A 20,188-nucleotide genomic window follows, 5' to 3' on the forward strand; every position below is an offset into this window, starting at 1 on the left:
AGATTTTTTACTAAGATTTTCAAACTGTAGAGGAAGAATGACCCTGCCACTGTGTCCTCCTGTAGGTGCTGAATGGTGACGTTGATGATGCCATTTGTCTCCATGCCTTCTACTATGCCATCTGGAAACGCTATGGGGCTTTGCCTGAGAGATACAACTGGCAACTGCAGGCTCCTGATGTGCTCTTCTACCCATTAAGGCCTGAACTGGTGGAGTCAACCTACCTGTTGTACCAGGTAGAAACACTGACTGACTGGTTTATTCACTCCATGGGAGATGGTAATGACTATTCACTGTTACTTATTATGGCATTTTTTCCTCTCATTCTCTCTTTTCTCAAAGGCGACCAAAAACCCCTTCTATTTGCATGTTGGAATGGATATTCTTCAAAGCCTGGAGAAAAATGCCAAAGTCAGGTGTGTGTGTGTGTGTGATGTAGCAATTATGTTTTTATGTCACATTGCTATGATTTGTATATTTTAGAGCCAAGCTGAGTTATGTCATTTTGCAGATGTGGGTATGCAACTCTCCACCATGTTGTGGACAAATCCAAAGAGGATCGTATGGAGAGCTTCTTCCTGAGTGAGACCTGCAAATACCTTTACCTGGTATGTCTGTTCACAATTCTGTTCAGTCCAGACTGAACAATTGTTTCATTTATGTAGTTTATATAGCACCAAATCACAACAAAGCTGCTGCTGCACAGAAGTAAGGTCTAACCTTACCAACCCCAAGAGCAAGCACACAGGTGACAGTGGTAAGGAAAAACTCTCTCTGATATTGAGGAAGAAACCTCAAGCAGACCAGACTCAAAGTGGTGACCCACTGCTTAGGCCATTCTACTGAAGAGGTTTACAATACAGAACACAACAACAACAATTGGTGGGAGTCCATGCAGGTGTCCAGTCCACCGTTGGGGAGGGGGGTCATTGAGCCACTTAGTGGATCTGTTCCTACAGCAGAGTCTGTTCTGTGTTCCTTACAGAAATCATCTAATCCAGCACGTGGGTGCAGCCGCATCTCCGACAGAGAAAATTCTGTTGTTTAAACTGAGCAGAATTGTGACTAACGTACTGCATACATTTGGGTCCATGTGTAGTTAGGCATTGACACAATTTTTGTAGTGTTGTCTCTGTATACCACCACAAATGAAACGGTCAAGATGTTCTTTTGGTATAGACATTCTACTTAAATTTAAGAGATTTGAGAAAAATGTCACATCAACCATTTAGGAATTACAACCATTTTTAGCTGAAATCCCTTTGTTTTCAGAGCCCATGAGTAATTGGAGAAACAAGAATTATTATTCAAACAAATCAGCACTTTTGCAGCTAGTTTTCTTTAGACAGGTGAGGGGATAGAAATAGGAACATCTCTCCTCTGTGGTAAAACTGTCTGGAGTAGGCAGTTCTCTAAAAGGCTGCAGGAGGGAGAATAGTGAGGTAAAAGTCACCAAGAAACCCATAACTTTGAGGGAGTTACTGGTGTACGCATCTGTGGCTGTGATTGTAGAAGCTAGTACAACCTAGTCACAGATTCATAGTGATATTGAAGGATTTTTTTTGTTTTTTTTATACAATAAAAAAACGATCAAATCTCCAGTATCTTGTATGTATTCTAGCAAACTGTAGCTAGAATTTTTCTTTTTAAGAAAATCCTTCTGTGTCTCATACCACTAACAAAAACGGATAAAAGAGGCACTATACATAGTTGTTCCAGTTTCAGCCACAGAATCCTATAACTAATTCAGAGGTGTCTTTGTGGCTTCCCTCTCTAGCTTCCTTGTTTGCGGAGTGATGCAGTTTTTGAGAATGGCCTACTCCAGACACATTGACCATGTGGTACCATGATTTGGAAATGTTCATGCATCCATCCTCTGGCTTGTCTCAAGAAAACTGAACACAAAACTGATAAAAAAAAAAAAAAAACATATACAAAATGGCTGCAATTCCTAAAAAAAAGTTAATGCAGTATGTTTTTTTTTTTTTTTTTTTTTTTTAGAAATTCTTTGAATTAAAGCTGAATGTCTGCACGACCAGCAGATTGTTTCATTTTAATTCCATTGTTTTGGTGTGGATTTCCTCAGTGCTCCTGACACGCCCTCCTCAGAGGAGAAAGGATTGGAAGGTCAAGGTGGATCTGGTGACATTTCCCTGTCCAAGGTCTGTGAGGTGGATAAAGAGCCCTGCAGTTGCAATTTGCTGGGAGTAGACAAGATTTTCCCTGAGATGTTGAAACCTCTGGATGTTGTTGGGCTGTTGTGGCTGACATGCCTATGCAGTGTTGCATGGACATCCAGGACAGTACCTTTGGATTGGCAAACTGGGGTGGTGGTTCCCATATTTTTAAAAAAAGGGGACTGGAAAGTGTGTTACCATTATAGAGGAATCACACTTCCCAGCCTCCCTGAAAAAGGATATGCCAGGGTGGTAAAGAAGAGACCAAGACTGATAGTTGAACCTTGGATTCAGGAGGAGCAATGCGTGTTCCATCCTGGTCGTGCAAAGACTCGCCAGCTCTTTCACCCTTGCAAAGGCCTATGACCAGGTATGCTGAGGTGTCTTGTGTGAGGTTCTGCATGAATATAGGGTACTGGGGTCAGTGCAGTGCGCAGTCTGGTCTCTATACGATCAGTTGATTCACGCTTCTATCCTCACCTATGGTCATGAGCTTTGGATAGAGACCAAAAGAACAAGCTCACAGGGTTCCTCCGTAAGGTATCTGAGCATACACTCAGGGCCAGGGTGAGAAGTTTGAATATTAGGGAGGAAGTCGGAATAGAGTTGCTGCTCCTTTACATTGAAAGGCAGCAACTGAGGTGGTTTGGGCATGTGGCAAGGATGCCACCTGGTCATCTCCCTTTGGAAGTCTTCCAGTCACGGCTAACTGAGAGGTGATGGTCAAGTGATTAGTTTCGGTGGGCTTGTGACCAGAGGATCCTCTATTCAAATACCAATCAAATGACAAAATCACTAAGGGCCCTTGGGTAAGGTCCTTAAAGTTGCTGCCAGTGTATCATGAGTGCCTTGCATAGCAGCACCCTGACGTGTGTGTGAATGTGAGGCATCATTGTAAAGTGTTTTGACCATGTAAGTGCTTTATAAGTGCAGTAAAGAAAGGAGGCCCCAGGTCAAGCTAGAGGGATTACATTTCTGAGATGGTTTGGGAACACCTAGAGATTCCTCAGGAGGAAATGAATTCGGGCCTTGGGTGTGTGGAAGTGTGGGATGAGCTGTTTAATGTAACCCAGATAAGTGGCGGTAAATGGAAGAATGTTGTGGTGTACAGAGGCAAAAAAATGTTTGGGGTGTGTGTGGAGAATAATTGTCCAAATACCTATGGACATAACTGTAGGTTGCTTGATATATTAGAAAATTAGATTTTGTTTCTAATTGTATTATAGGTTCTGTGGTCTTTCTTTGACTTAATATCTGTTTCACTTGGCTGTATTCAGCAGATGCACTCTTTGCTCTTTTTTTTTTTACAATCATATAAACATGATTCTTCTTGTTGCTTTGCAGCTGTTTGATGAGGACAACCCCCTTCACAAGTCTGATAACAAGTACATCTTCACTACAGAGGGGCATGTTGTGCCTATAGACAAGCGCTTCAGGGAGAAACAGTGGAATGACTTGTTTCCATGTGAAGAGGGAGTGCTGGCCGAAAGAGAGCCAAACAACCAACCTCCAACCAACATCAGCAATGTGAGGCTAATGTACTCTCCTGCACCCACATCACTGCCAGAATTATACCATATGTGATAAACTGTCTCATAAGGACGTTGGCATGCAGCCGCTGATGCGTTAATGTCAAGACCTGCCTTACCTCTCCCATGGTTTCCATATTTTATCCAACATATGGCCTGATGATTGTCATGCAGGGTCCCCTGAGCATGGGTTTACTGCACTGCACTGCAGACTGGTGACTATTACCGTTAATATTGTGATCACAGCGGTGTTTTGCTGTATCTGTTAGCTGTTTAATCTGCGCAGTTAGATTGATCTAGTTATCTAGATTACGATTTGTTTCCCAGTGTAATCTTTACGTGCCTTAACTAAAACACTCCTTCTGCTGAATCACCTCTAAATTATTTACACATTATTCACTTTGCGTGTTTTTAGGAATCCGCTAGCTTAGCGTAGCTACTAGCTCTTAGCCGATTTAGCATGGCGGCTTCTCCTGTCTCTCCCGCACTTTTCTGCTCTGGGTGTGAAATGTTTAGTTATTCCTCGGCCTCCTTTAGCAGTAATGGTACTTGTAATAAGTGTAGCTTATTCGTAGATTTGGAGGCCAGGCTGGGCGAATTTGAGACTCGGCTCCGCACCGTGGAAAATTCTACAGCTAGCCAGGCCCCTGTAGTCGGTGCGGACCAAGGTAGCTTAGCCGCTGTTAGTTACCTCCTGGCAGATCCCGAGCAGCTGGGAATGCAGGCTGACTGGGTGACTGTGAGGAGGAAGCGTAGCCCTAAACAGAAGCCCCGTGTACACCGCCAACCCGTTCACATCTCTAACCGTTTTTCCCCACTCGACGACACACCCGCCGAGGATCAAACTCTGGTTATTGGCGACTCTGTTTTGAGAAATGTGAAGTTAGCGACACCAGCAACCATGGTCAATTGTCTTCCGGGGGCCAGAGCAGGCGACATTGAAGGAAATTTGAAACTGCTGGCTAAGGCTAAGCGTAAATTTGGTAAGATTGTAATTCACGTCGGCAGTAATGACACCCGGTTACGCCAATCGGAGGTCACTAAAATTAACATTAAATCGGTGTGTAACTTTGCAAAAACAATGTCGGACTCTGTAGTTTTCTCTGGGCCCCTCCCCAATCAGACCGGGAGTGACATGTTTAGCCGCATGTTCTCCTTGAATTGCTGGCTGTCTGAGTGGTGTCCAAAAAATGAGGTGGGCTTCATAGATAATTGGCAAAGCTTCTGGGGAAAACCTGGTCTTGTTAGGAGAGACGGCATCCATCCCACTTTGGATGGAGCAGCTCTCATTTCTAGAAATCTGGCCAATTTTCTTAAATCCTCCAAACCGTGACTATCCAGGGTTGGGACCAGGAAGCAGAGTTGTAGTCTTACACACCTCTCTGCAGCTTCTCTCCCCCTGCCATCCCCTCATTACCCCATCCCCGTAGAGACGGTGCCTGCTCCCAGACTACCAATAACCAGCAAAAATCTATTTAAGCATAAAAATTCAAAAAGAAAAAATAATATAGCACCTTCAACTGCACCACAGACTAAAACAGTTAAATGTGGTCTATTAAACATTAGGTCTCTCTCTTCTAAGTCCCTGTTGGTAAATGATATAATAATTGATCAACATATTGATTTATTCTGCCTTACAGAAACCTGGTTACAGCAGGATGAATATGTTAGTTTAAATGAGTCAACACCCCCGAGTCACACTAACTGTCAGAATGCTCGTAGCACGGGCCGGGGCGGAGGATTAGCAGCAATCTTCCATTCCAGCTTATTAATTAATCAAAAACCCAGACAGAGCTTTAATTCATTTGAAAGCTTGACTCTTAGTCTTGTGCATCCAAATTGGAAGTCCCAAAAACCAGTTTTATTTGTTATTATCTATCGTCCACCTGGTCGTTACTGTGAGTTTCTCTGTGAATTTTCAGACCTTTTGTCTGACTTAGTGCTTAGCTCAGATAAGATAATTATAGTGGGCGATTTTAACATCCACACAGATGCTGAGAATGACAGCCTCAACACTGCATTTAATCTATTATTAGACTCTATTGGCTTTGCTCAAAAAGTAAATGAGTCCACCCACCACTTTAATCATATCTTAGATCTTGTTCTGACTTATGGTATGGAAATAGAAGACTTAACAGTATTCCCTGAAAACTCCCTTCTGTCTGATCATTTCTTAATAACATTTACATTTACTCTGATGGACTACCCAGCAGTGGGGAATAAGTTTCATTACACTAGAAGTCTTTCAGAAAGCGCTGTAACTAGGTTTAAGGATATGATTCCTTCTTTATGTTCTCTAATGCCATATACCAACACAGTGCAGAGTAGCTACCTAAACTCTGTAAGTGAGATAGAGTATCTCGTCAATAGTTTTACATCCTCATTGAAGACAACTTTGGATGCTGTAGCTCCTCTGAAAAAGAGAGCTTTAAATCAGAAGTGCCTGACTCCGTGGTATAACTCACAAACTCGTAGCTTAAAGCAGATAACCCGTAAGTTGGAGAGGAAATGGCGTCTCACTAATTTAGAAGATCTTCACTTAGCCTGGAAAAAGAGTCTGTTGCTCTATAAAAAAGCCCTCCGTAAAGCTAGGACATCTTTCTACTCATCACTAATTGAAGAAAATAAGAACAACCCCAGGTTTCTTTTCAGCACTGTAGCCAGGCTGACAAAGAGTCAGAGCTCTATTGAGCTGAGTATTCCATTACCTTTAACTAGTAATGACTTCATGACTTTCTTTGCTAACAAAATTTTAACTATTAGAGAAAAAATTACTCATAACCATCCCAAAGACGTATCGTTATCTTTGGCTGCTTTCAGTGATGCCGGTATTTGGTTAGACTCTTTCTCTCCGATTGTTCTGTCTGAGTTATTTTCATTAGTTACTTCATCCAAACCATCAACATGTTTATTAGACCCCATTCCTACCAGGCTGCTCAAGGAAGCCCTACCATTATTTAATGCTTCGATCTTAAATATGATCAATCTATCTTTGTTAGTTGGCTATGTACCACAGGCTTTTAAGGTGGCAGTAATTAAACCATTACTTAAAAAGCCATCACTTGACCCAGCTATCTTAGCTAATTGTAGGCCAATCTCCAACCTTCCTTTTCTCTCAAAAATTCTTGAAAGGGTAATTGTAAAACAGCTAACTGATCATCTGCAGAGGAATGGTCTATTTGAAGAGTTTCAGTCAGGTTTTAGAATTCAGGATATGTCATTCAAAGCGCATATTAAACAAATATGTAGGACTGCTTTTTTGCATTTACGCAATATCTCTAAAATCAGAAAGGTCTTGTCTCAGAGTGATGCTGAAAAACTAATTCATGCATTTATTTCCTCTAGGCTGGACTATTGTAATTCATTATTATCAGGTTGTCCTAAAAGGTCCCTAAAAAGCCTTCAGTTAATTCAAAATGCTGCAGCTAGAGTACTGACGGGGACTAGAAGGAGAGAGCATATCTCACCCATATTGGCCTCTCTTCATTGGCTTCCTGTTCATTCTAGAATAGAATTTAAAATTCTTCTTCTTACTTATAAGGTTTTCTTCCTGTTAAAGGGGAGTTTTTCCTTCCCACTGTAGCCAAGTGCTTGCTCACAGGGGGTCGTTTTGACCGTTGGGGTTTTACATAATTATTGTATGGCCTTGCCTTACAATATAAAGCGCCTTGGGGCAACTGTTTGTTGTGATTTGGCGCTGTATAAAAAAATTGATTGATTGATTGATTGATCACATGCGCTACAGTGATGCAATAGTCATGGGACCCTGGTTTACATGTAATCAGTCATGCGTTGGATGTCATCAAGTTTATTTGTAGTTCTAAATATTTTAAAGGTGGTTTTACTCACTTTTTTGCCACTCCCACAATGTTTTTGTTTTCAAAACTTTATTTAAAAAGATATATTAACAAACATTAAATGAACAGTTAATAGAAAGAGATTGAAAATAAAATAAATTGTACAAAAGTAAAGGTATTCTTTAACATTAATTCTCTTTAAAAAATCCCTTATAGAGTGTGACAGTTTTGGACAAGTTCATTTTTTTCTGGCAAAAAATATGAAGGTTGGATAAAATTGAACAGGGCTTCATGCTGGAACTGTTGTTTTATTTAACTTATTACCAGGCAGCACTTTGCAATTATTTTATTTTCCTGTTTGTATAATGTTGCAATAAAATGTTGGTTTAAATAAGAAGCAAATTTAGGTTTTGCATTTTGTTCCCATACTGTACCGAAAATGAACCGAACCGTGACCTCAAAACTGAGGTACGTACCGAACCATGATTTTTGTGTATCATTACACCCCTACTGTTAAATAAATAAAATGTAATGGAATGGGACAGTGCAAAAACAGGTGATTGGATTACAGATGTACAGTACCTTTCAGTACAGGGCTGACCAGTCTGTGCTTTATGGTAGTGAGGGAGGGAGGCAGAGTAAGTGGGGGTCTCTGGCATTATTTATGAGGCCAGCTGCGGATGGACAGGAGCATTTTTTGTGTCTTGAGGTTTTGGTCCTGCTGGACCTCAGCCTCCTGCCAGAGGGGAGGGTGACAAAAAGTTTGTGACCTGGGTGGGAGGGATCGGCCACAATCTTCCTTGCTCTCCTCAGGGACCTGGAGGCATACAGGTCCTGAAGGGATGGCAGACTGCTCTCTGCTGCATGGATGATATGCTGCAGTCTGCTCCTGTCCTTAGAAGTGGCAACAGTGTACCAGATGGTGATGGAAGTCTTACACAGACCATGATGTCCATCAAGTCTCATTCCCCTGTATGGAATGCCAGTCCATCACAAGACACATCCCCAGCCAAGGCTGGCACTCATTTAACTCATTTACAGCTGAGTGGACTGAGACAGTTCTTGTCCACCAACACACATGGGTATTGTGGAGCACACATCTGAGATCAAATCCTGATGTGTATATAGGTGGTACAACTTCTATCACACAAAGCTACACTGTGTAGGATAAGAAATGAGATGTCATTTACTCACAGCAAACCGGGACTTTGTAGCCCTGAGTATCTCCTGGGAAAGGCATATTATGGTGAAGATGAATTTTGTCAGTCTGAAGTCCAGATCTACTTTAGCAGCACACAGATGTTCTGGGATTTTGTGTGTGTGTGTGTGTGTGTGTGTGTGTGTCGCTGCAAAAGTTCTGTTTGTGGCTAATTTGAAGAATTCAAAACTAACATTGATCCAGCACTTCAAAGAACTCTATTCTGCTGTAATTGTTTACTGTGTGATTTTTTTTTTTTTTTTTTTTTGGCTCTTCTTAGGGTTCTCTCACACGTGACAAAAACAATGTAGTAGTTTTTAAATGTAATATACAGGGTCACAATGCTATTGTAGTATTGTCGCATGTAGTAATTGCTGACAGTGCAGCAGTTTAGCGTATGTGAGATTACAAAGTTTGTCGTTTCTTCTCTGTGTTTGCTCCAGATACACACAGACTGTGCAGTAGCTGGTGACCATCCTGCACTTAATGTGTGCGTAGTTTACAGTTTAGCAAAATTTTTGGAATGTTTGCAAAACACTGCAGTATCCCATCACCTGTGATAGTTTCATTGTAGCACCAATACGAACATGGCCTGAGTTCAGTTGTGGAGGTAAGGTGGGGAGGAAAGGACCCAGCCACCTTATCTCATCATGCCATGGTGCAGGACTATGAAGGGTCAAAGTGATCAAAATTAATTGAAATACTGAATGTGGTAAATATGAATGCAGTAAAACAGGGGTGGGCATCGAGGGCCGAGACACTGCAGGTTTTCCGTGCAGCCAATCACCTCAGCAGGTGGGTTGGTGATGAGCTTCTGCTCTGAACATAAACACCTGGTTGTCAATGAAATCACCTGCTGAGACACATGATCATTAATGAAATCACCTGCTGAGGTGATTGGTTGCACAGAAAACCTGCAGTGTCTCGGCCCTTTATGGCACATGATTGCCCACCCCTGCAGTAAAACATAAATTGTGGTAAAAATGAGAGCAGTAAAACTTTGAATGTGGTGAAAATGAAAGCAGTAAAACAATTAATGTGGTTAAAAGTGAAAGCAGTAAATATTGAATGTGGTTAAAAAAATCAAAAGGGTAAAACTGGACCTGATAAAAATGGAAGGTGTGAAGTACTAAACATGAAAATGAGTGACGTAAAAACATCTGATTAATATTGCCCCTTTGAAAATTAGAATCCTTAAATTTGGATGCCATTAAAATCACATTATGGTAAATATTAATATTATGTCTTAAAAATATAACATTGGCTAATTTAATTCACTACCTCGATTTTAGTACCTCTACTTTACCAACTTCAATTGTATCATTTGCTGTACTCGATTTAATGTTGAATGTTTTCATTCACTGCCTCAGTTTTAGCAGGTCCGCTTTACCCACTTCAGTTTTATCATTCACCGCGTCAACTGTGCAATTTTGCTCACTTCCGCTGGATCAGAATACGGCAGCAGCCACTGTTGCAACAGTGGAAATTTGTAGTCCAGAGCCACTGCGCATGTCACTGACCACGGGGTGGCGCCATTGGGAGTCGCAGGCGAAGAGCGCCCAAATCTAAAAGTGCTTTTCTACTTATGTAAAGTAGCACTACTCGGCTCGACTCTACTCAGTGTTTTTGCTTTTCTATTAGGATTAGTACCTGGTACCGAGTGCTTTTTTTAGTACCTGCTCAGGAACGGTTCCAAGCGAGCCGAGCCGATACTAAAATGTGACATCAACAGGCTGCTACTGATTGGTCAGAGAATGTCATCACTGGACGAGTCATGAGCACGCCGTCTGAGACGAGAATCAAACCCGCCATTTTTAAATAGTCACAGCGGCATTACAGAAACCAGGTTTTTCTTTCGTTTCACGGCGAGGTTTTGTTTTTGTTTTTTTTTGTTTTTTTTCTCGCACTGGTCCGTGGATGAGTTGCGGACGTTTGTGTTTGGTGGCGGAGGAGAGAATGCAGAGAGGTGGATGAAGTGACCCGAAATGAGAAAATCTCCCAGTCTTTGGCAGCACCCGGCTCACCGGACATTAACAGCAACGCGGAGAACAGCTGAAAAAGCTTAAGTGATTACAGGACCACAACGACTGGAGTAGGTCGGACTGTAAGGGCTGGAAACGGTTCGACCAAAGGAACGCTGTTTACGGACACCGACCGACGGGCACCCGGAGGCAGGCGACTCGGCCACAGCTTTGTTGGAAGCGACGGATGGTAAGTGTTTTTGTGACTTTGTCTGTAGTCTGCTTGAAAGCACCGTTTAACGTTACTTATCCCATTGGTGGGAAGTACACTTTAATGACGATTTTGAGTCTAAACTTGTGTTAAAGTAACATCGTTGTTTCATGTATGCAGACACAGTGAGCTAGCTAACTCTGTGCTCCGCTTTAAAGTATTAACTTCTGACAGAAAAACACCTGAAGTCAGCATGACAGCAAACGTTTACATCTAATTTAGTGCCATTACTGTATGTTTTTAACATGTCATGATTTTGTGTTTTTGTTGAAGAATCCAGTTCCATAAGCGAGGAGGGTTCGAACATCAACATCCAGCACCACACAGCAACGTACTCGCAGATATGGTATGATAGCTCCATGAGACCAAAGAGAAAGTTATGACATCACAGGAAGTGACAACGGGAAATTACAACAGGAAGGGAGGGGCAAGGGGAGGGGCCGACTATACCCAAGGGGTGGTGGTGGTTACAGCTATAAGGCAAAAAGGGCTTTTTTAAGTTCCTGTTTTTACTGTGTCATCACTGGTAAGAATAATGTCTCACATCACGTAGCTTTTAGCTCCAAAATGTATTTCCCAAATACGGTGTGTGTGGGTGACAGGGTGACATCCCCCCCAAAAAGAAAAGAAAGCCATAAAAATATTGTAAAAAAAAAAAATCCCACTAATTTCAGTTATCTTGGTTGCTTTGCATAAAAGTCAGGTTCTTTCAAATTATGCTCCAAATGGTCTGATTTGTTGGAGCAAAATTTTGAAAAAACATAACTTTTATGCAAAGTGACCAAGATAACTGAAAGTCTGGAGAATGATCATATAGAAACTGAAAGTTTTTTATTACAATTTTTGTTTTTTTTGGTGGGGGGTGGGGGGGGTCACTCTGTGTGTGTGTGTGTGTGTGTGTGTGTGATTTTTTTTTTTTTTTTTTTTTTTTTTTTTTTTACTTGCTTTTGTTAATCACTTCCCATTTCTACCTTCATTATTGTCCAGGCAAGAGTAAAAGGAGCCTGTTCCAGCAGGAGAATCTGTCCATCCAGCGATGTTGAGGTTGAAGCTGAACTGGGTTCAGTGTGATCGACATATCCGACTGATCCTCGAAGAAGCAACAGAGGTGGAAGCTACGTTTAATCGGGCAATCCTTGACGTGCTGGGCGAGCTTATCCACGCGATGCATGACCGGGCCGTGTGTCTTGCGCCCCCACCGCAGGACTATAGACACATGGAACTTTTGTATAGTTTGTGTTGCACAGATTTTATTTATTTATTTATTTATTTTATTTATTTTTTTGGTATTTCCTCTTCTTTTAGTTGCAGTAAACATTTTGACTTATGTGATTGTATCATAATTTGTCATTTCTGGCTGAGTCAACAGTAAAAAACATTTTGTCATTGACGTTTTGGTACGATGATGGTTAATTTCTAAGAATTTTAATTTGGGATTTGCTACTCTAGAAGACACTGCCCATTACACCTGGCTAAATCTTTACAAAGATGCTGGAATAATCGTGTCTAAACTGAGATTTTAGCAAATGGTATAAACATGAAAGGGTTTAGTCACTTGAGTGAAAGCACTATTACATCAAGGAATTCTGGCTATACTAGGTTTAGGGTTTGATGTGATGTAACACTTTACCACAAACTATTGTACTGTGGTGTATAATTCTGCTGGATGACTTATACCAAACCAGAAGTAATTAATTCAGATATTTTGAACAACCAGTTTTACTGTCTGTTTACTTCCATTTACATTTATGACCCCATTAAATGTAAAACTTATTTTACTACTGGATTTTGCTTAAACGGCTTTTCAAACTGTTAGCATTTAATTTAAATCAGTAAACCTTGGTAACTTTTACAAATCAAATTGATGTTACACAAAAGTGGAGAAATTTTAGCAAAAAGTATGACGTGTAGGCAAATGACAGGTATCCCATTCCGTGGCATGAACCTTTGCAGCAGTGTCTCTGAGAAAACCATCTGAACCACACACACACACATACATATTTAATTAGTGCTGTCAGGTTATTAACAAAAAATGTAATTGATTACAGGGTTTGTGATTAATCTAAATGAATCATTTAATTGCAGGTATATTTAAAAAAAAATCTGTGTGTTTGGAGCATTTAATAATCTGGTAAACAGGGTGTGGGTTATTTCTGTTACACATCAAGCAGGTATTAAGCTGTAAATTGATCTTAAATTGGGAGAAGTGTCTAACTGTAATTTGGATTGGTTAAATGCAGACAAATATTGTATTTATGTGTACAAAAAGGCTGTATTATAAAGAATAAAAAATGAAGTAAAGATCCGCACAGCCGGTTAGCACCCAAACAAATCTCTAATGACACCAAGGGTGACGTTTCGGGCCTAGCCCTTCATCAGACTTGTAATTTCATTACAATTTGTATTATAAAGAATGCCTATAAAAACAGAATTGTGGGAGTCTGGAAGCTGATTCTTTCTGCAAAATATGACGCCTTTAATAATTATCTTATGAGATTTCATATTTAAATTTGTCCATTGAACATTAAAATCTGGATGAAAAATAAATCAAACGTTTTTAATGCGTTTTAACCTGTGTCTTTAAACGTGTCTTCATTTACAGACCAAGTCACTGACGTCTAAACAAAATGGAGAAAAGTGTGACAGGTGCTGTAATTAATTAATCTAAATTAACGCTTTATTTTGACAACCACAATTTTAATACTTAATAGTGACAGCCTGCAGTTATTACTTATTTATGAGCTAACGATTAGCTTACCGTCATGCTTTGTCTCTTCGTCTCTAGCAGCTCGTATCTTCTCGTCTTCATATTGTTGTATGAATTCCCAAAGTCTTCTGTACTTTTCAAGCGTGTTTCGTCTCGAATTAAATTAGCCAATGTTATATTTTTAAGACCTAATATTTATAAGATTAATATTTACCATAATGTGATTTTAATGGCATCCAAATTTAACGATTCAAATTTTCAAAGGGGCAATATTAATCAGATGTTTTTTTTACGTCACTCATTTTCATGTTTAGTACTTCACACCTTCCATTTTTATTAGGTCCAGTTTTACCCTTTTGATTTTTTTAACCACATTCAATATTTACTGCTTTCACTTTTAACCACATTAATTGTTTTACTGCTTTTATTTTCACCATAATCTATGTTTTACTCCGTTCACATTTACCACATTCAATATTTCAATTAATTTTGATCACTTTGACCCTTCATACAGGATGTGTGCCACTCTCAAACCGTGAATTCTTAAAAGCTCAGGAATGAGAATGGGACTTACTTTACCCCACAGTTATAACTGTATTCCTAATTTCTGCTTTGTTTGTTCAGTGTAACAGGATTCCAGAAGAGCGACGGTACACTCTGCCGTTAAAAAGTGTCTACATGAGGCAGATTGACCACATGGTGGGACTGTTCTGAGCATCAGGAACCACAAGCAGCCTTCAGTATGTTCCCTCAGGTGTCTTCCAAACTGTTCTGCTGCTCCCAAACACAAAGTTGTGAAACTCTACACAACACCTGAGAAAAGCAGCTTAACTACATGCTGGACTGCACAAATGTATGGTGTGGGTGAGTGTGTGCTCAGCAAAGACAAATTTTCTGTCGCAGCTTGAGCACTCCTCATCACATTTTTGCTACCGAATGAGATTCTGTATATAATTTTCCAACATCTCTGCGTTTGTTGTGTGTATGCTATAAAAATCGGAGCTGTGAATGATGTTTTGTTTATCGGGAACAGTGTCACCTAGCCACACATATAAAATGTACAGCCTAAAAGTGTCACTAAGTATCATAATCGGTGCCTACTTACAAGTTAGTTAAGTTAGTAAATTAAAGGAGAATTCTGGGAAATTACAGCCAAGTCTATATTTTTTAGATGTATTAGGACTCATGTTTTCACTTGGGACAAAATGAATATCATCTGTTCAAAATGCAAATAATGTTAGCAAGCAGAAGCTAACTGGCTATTGAATAATAGGCAGGATATTAACAACTCAGAATTTAATTTAAAGTTTTATTTAACCAGGTTAGTCCTGTTGAAATTGAGATCTCTTTTGCAAGGGAGAAATGGACAGTTATAAAGTTTCCAATCCACCTAACCTGCATGTCTTTAAATGTGGGAGGAAACCAGAGCACCTGGAGGAAACCCACGCTAACATAGGGAGAACATGCAAACTCTACACAGAAAGGCCACAGGTGGGAATTGATCCACCATCATTAAATAGATGAAAATAAGAGTCTGGTTGCATGGACTGTTTCCATTCAGAGCTAAATGTGCACATATTTACATCACTAAATGTATAAATTTTTTTGAAAGAACCAGATGTACAGTAAGCTGCTTACCCTTGCCTAGCCATCCTCCTCTGCTGCAGCAGCTCTCTACTGTGAGTGGCACTCCACCTGTTTGCACGTTGTCGACAGCCACAGCAGAGGATGACTAGACTCGGGTTTGGCTAACTGTATAGTCAATCATGCTAAAAATGTTTATTAACACTTAGTGAGTGAAACATGCACGTTTAGCTTTGCATTGAAGTGGTCCGTGCAAAAGGACACATCTAATGAAGTTGTCACATGTTTACTGGTAACAAGAAGTGGTTTACTTTGAGTTGTTATTGCCCCGTTCGGTAAACTTAATTAGCCGGTTAGCTTTTCTTGCTAGTCATGGACAGATTAAATATATATTTGTCCCGATTGAAAATATGTCCCCAAAACATCTAAAAAGTAGAGCCTGAGTTGAAAATAGCTAGTTCTCCAAGAGAGAAACCACAGGTGATGAATGATGCACATACTGTACTTAATCATCTTTCTTCTGATGTTACAGTGTTCATATTGTGCCTGAAGGACATAATCATTGCTTTTTGGTAGGGCTGAGGCTGGTTGATTTGTTTCTTTGTCTTTGCTGAGTAAGAATGAACCAGATTGTACTGTTATATTTTTATTGTTAAATAGAGCCCACATAGTTTCCAATCTTCACTTTTATAGATGCCTGCAATGTGATGTAGGATAAACATTTTATCTCTCAGGTGTCTGGTCACTTTATATCTTATAAAGAACAAATAAATGTGCCATTGCCATGTGGCCAAGCGGTTCAAAATGACATACGATGACTTCAAGTGCCTTCTTATTTTGGCCTTTCAGTGGTAATTATTGCATGTACAGTATTTATGTAACATGTTCACCACCTTGGAAGTTTTGATGTTTCTATTTTTTTATGTACATATCACGTTTTAAAACAAACACTCTAGTCATATTAAAGCATTCACAGTCCGGTCTTCTGAATGCTTTACTCAACTTTGCTTCATTTACAAGTTTTTAAAATATTTATGTTAAAATTAGCTTCAGAAGTTTCCCCCATGAAAATCACCAGTGTAGTCATCCCCAGAGCTACACAAATTTACTGTACACTGATCTCATATGGCACAATTGTCAAATTGTCACGTTTTTTCCAAAGAATGAAAAAGCAATGCTTTAGTTACAGTGAAAATAGATATATAAAAATATGTGCTCAAAATAAAATAGAACTAGAAAAATTAAACTCTCCCTTTAATTCATTAAGTGCATCTTTAGAGGTCTTTAGGCTGTGTCGACTGGTCCTTCTTTAAATTCTCAGATTTAAAGTCTGGATTTGGACTCAGACACTCCAGGATGATGTAATTTGTGATTCTTGTGTAGACTTGGCCTCATGCAGAGGATCTTGTTTTGCTTGAAAACAAATCAACTCCCATGTCACAGGTTTATTTCTGTATGTGTGAGGATGTCCCTGTGTGTTGCTGCCTTCATTTTTACCCTCACTAGCCTCCCAGTCTGAGAAGCTTCCATACAGCATGATGCTGCCACCACAGGGCTTTATGACCATGTTTTTTGTTTGGTTTGTTTTGTTTTTATGATGATGTGCTGTTTGGGTAATGGCAAACATAGTATTTAGTTTGTTGGTTTCTGACTCAGTTTTGGTTTCATCAGATTGAAGAACATCTGGTTGATGTTCTGTGTGCCATCTGGCCAACTGTGGCTGAGGCCTTATAGGTTTTGTCACGAGCTGCAACTTGTGAAGTGCGTCATCATGAGTCCTTACATTGAAACCACTGAAGCGTGGTTTCACTCTTTATTACCCCATCACACTCAGTCACATTTCCACAACATCCTCAAAAATCTGGGGGGATGCAGGTGAAATCTGTACTTGTTTAAAACCCAGTCGAAACTGTCAAGCATGTGGTGTATTCTCTGTGGACATGGAGGATGCTGAACTTTGTACATGTTCAAAAAAATACACAGTGAAGAAGTGTCGGTTTGCAGGAAGAACTAAATAAGGACATTTTAACAATTGCATTGACACATTAATGATTTAATTAACCCAAATAGGGACTTCACTGATGTAGTTTAATTGTGGACAGCCTCTACGAGCAGTAGTCTGTGTACTGCTTTGTGAATGAAATGTTTCGGCTGCGGTTCATGGTGTTGAAATACAGTCCTCCGCCAAAAAAAATCTCCCCCACCTCCTTGCAAATTGAGTATCACTTCAAAGCACATGCACACACACACTGAGCATACTGGAGTGTGTGTTTATAATGGAGACCTGTTTGTCTACATGTGGACACAAGAAAGCTTGCACAATGAAGGGGGGGGCAGTGCAGCATTGATGAGGAAAGGATGGATGCAATGAGAATGTGAAATACATGTGTGCAATGTGATTATAGTAAGAATGAATTCCAAGTGGGTGCGTGTGTGGTCATTGTGGTTTAAAAAAAAAAGAAAGAAAAAAGTCTGAATGTGTTTAACACTGTGAAAGCATTTCAGGGATGTAATCAGGACAAAGTATGGACTTAAACAACACATTTTCTATTCTGACCATCTCCTCGCTGTATTCATCAAAATTTTATGGATGCAATATAGTTTTCATGGTCTTCATGAGTGTGACGGGGCCTGAAGAGCTGTCCCTGGCCCCTTGGTGGCTTCATAACTGATGTCATTTGCGGCTGGTCACTCAGTTTTTGAGCACAGCCTATGTGCAGATTTAAGTATGGTCGCTGATATGGGCCACAACGCCTCCAAATTAAGACAACACCAGCAAAAGCATAAAACACGTTCTCATCAAAACAAACACAGAATGCAAAGATAACCTACAGCACATGTAACAATTTAATTTGATAATGTGTCTGCTGCAAATCCACACAACAAACAAATGCTTTGCAAAGTTTTATAACACAATGGCACTTCTTGCAACACAACAGAAGTACTTGCGACACAAAAAGAAGTTTCTTTTTTGACTTCTGCTCTTCCTTGCATTGCAAATAAAATAGTAAAATGTGAAAATATAGTGAACGTAAGTGTAAAATGATGACTAAATTAAATGAATCAACTTTGTTCTGGTGACCTGATAGTGATGGAGCATGTTGAAATCCTCTGGGCTAAAACCACACTTGGTTTACTCTCAACTTGACAGTCTTGTCCCTCTCTGTAAACTAAAGTTGCAATGATTAATCAGCTATTAAATGGCAATTAAGTCATTGTTTTGAGTCATAAAAAATCCAAATTGTCTGATTTCAGTTTCCAAATGGGAATATTTTTCTGGTTTCTTTACCCCTACCTGGCAGTAAACTGAATGTGTCTTTGGGCTGTGAACAAAACAAGACAATTGAAGGCATCATCTTGTGCTCTGGAAAACACTGATTGACATTTTTCACCATTTTTCTGGCATTTATTTCACTGATTTTTCAAAAGCGTTTTTCTCTTGATTAATTGGTTCTGAAAATAATCCCTAGTTTCAGTCCTGCTATAAATGCTCTCTCTTTCTGAATGGTGTATTATCTGGAGAATGATTCACTGACTTGTTTTCTTTTTTTGGCCTTTTTGATCATCCCCCTCACTTGTTTCTGCTCACCTTTTCCTGGAGTTGCTTGTGGTGGTGTTTTATTTAACATAATTCGGTCCATTCAGACACATTTATTCAAGTTTGTGGCCAATTTAATGTTTTTGATGGGGGGAGAAGATGATTCTCTCTGCCCCACTAAATTGTGACTCTTAAAACCAAAATGGACGCATGTGAGGTGGTGTCATCATATGTTATGTTATAGTGTCTGTTAATATCTATATGATTAACAAGTTTTGAGTTTTACATTTTGTCTAAAAAACAATTAATGTAATATGATGCCGTGCAAAAAAGCAAAGAAAACATGAAAACCTCGTTTTTGGTGATTACACTGGTCAACATTGTTTTTCTTGCATGGTCATTTTTCAATGGATTTTGGCTAATTTGGGGGCACTTAATCTGAATCTGGTGTTAGTTTTTGCCAATCACATCACGTTTTTGAGATATGAAAAGATATTTCTCGTATAAAGCATTGAAGCAAAAGCTGCAGTCTGGCACACCTTTTCAGTGCCATAAACGATATTACGGCTCTTTCTTCACATTTCACGACCCTGGTTTAAAAGCTATGTTTTTGAAGCTGCTTTTCTGTATGACTAGTGGTGTCAAACTTGTGAATGAATGAACAACTTTTGTATAATCCATCAATATGGAACATGGAGATTGCGACCCCCCCCCCCCCCCCAAAAATGATGTGATCGAGGAAATCTGAGCACCCCAAAATTACAATAAATCAGGTCTCAAAGCCTATGCAAGAAATGGTTTTTGTTTTTGTTTTGTTTTGTTTTTTTTGGTTGACCAGTGTTGTTATTATTATTGCTATTGGCACTACTAGATGTGAATGTTATTGCCAAGTATTTTATTGAGGTCGCTGTTGATTCAGCACACAGGTGCAACTGGTTGTGTGCACAGTTTTACCCTGAGCGAGGCACAAAGCTCCTGTTTTATACATGCTTAAAAAAAAGCCATAATGTCTATTTTAATTCTGTCAAGCGTGTGTGTGTGTGTGTGTGTCAGTGTTTGATCATCTTTCTATCAGACATGAAAATTCTTTGATGAAAGTAAACTGTCTTGCATAATACTTAATACTGTTTAGGTGGAGTCAGACCATCTGTCTTGTCAGTTCCAGTTTTTCTTGGAAAACTGCACATCATCATGACTTATACTGATGTGCAGAGAACTCAGGGTTTAAGAAAAAAATCATTGTTGCCTAGCCTTAGCTATTTATGTTTCAGGTTCTAACAATTGTTGATTCAATAATAAAAATAACAGAAATTAAGTACAGTTATGCTGTGATTATTTATTTTTCCACATAGAAAAGAGAAGGCAAGGTCATGGTAGAGCCTTTTAATGTTTTAATTTTTATTTGTAACTCGCTCTGTCTTTTGTT

The 20,188-nt window shown here is 39.6% G+C and overlaps 1 protein-coding gene across 1 annotated transcript in view; it reads left to right on the forward strand.

Annotated features, from left to right (window-relative positions):
- The window catches only part of edem1 (ER degradation enhancer, mannosidase alpha-like 1), a 35,666-nt gene extending 15,584 nt beyond the window's left edge, over window positions 1-20,082 (forward strand). Inside the window, exons 8-12 of the mRNA XM_034166330.1 lie at window positions 66-236; window positions 343-416; window positions 512-608; window positions 3,522-3,704; window positions 14,265-20,082. Coding sequence (XP_034022221.1) covers window positions 66-236; window positions 343-416; window positions 512-608; window positions 3,522-3,704; window positions 14,265-14,354 — 615 coding nt within the window. The 3' untranslated portion in view covers window positions 14,355-20,082. The remainder of the gene's footprint in view (window positions 1-65; window positions 237-342; window positions 417-511; window positions 609-3,521; window positions 3,705-14,264) is intronic.
- The last annotated feature ends 106 nt before the right edge of the window (window positions 20,083-20,188 follow it).

The sequence above is a fragment of the Thalassophryne amazonica genome, chromosome 3 (assembly GCF_902500255.1).
Source record: "Thalassophryne amazonica chromosome 3, fThaAma1.1, whole genome shotgun sequence".
Lineage (NCBI taxonomy): Eukaryota > Metazoa > Chordata > Actinopteri > Batrachoidiformes > Batrachoididae > Thalassophryne > Thalassophryne amazonica.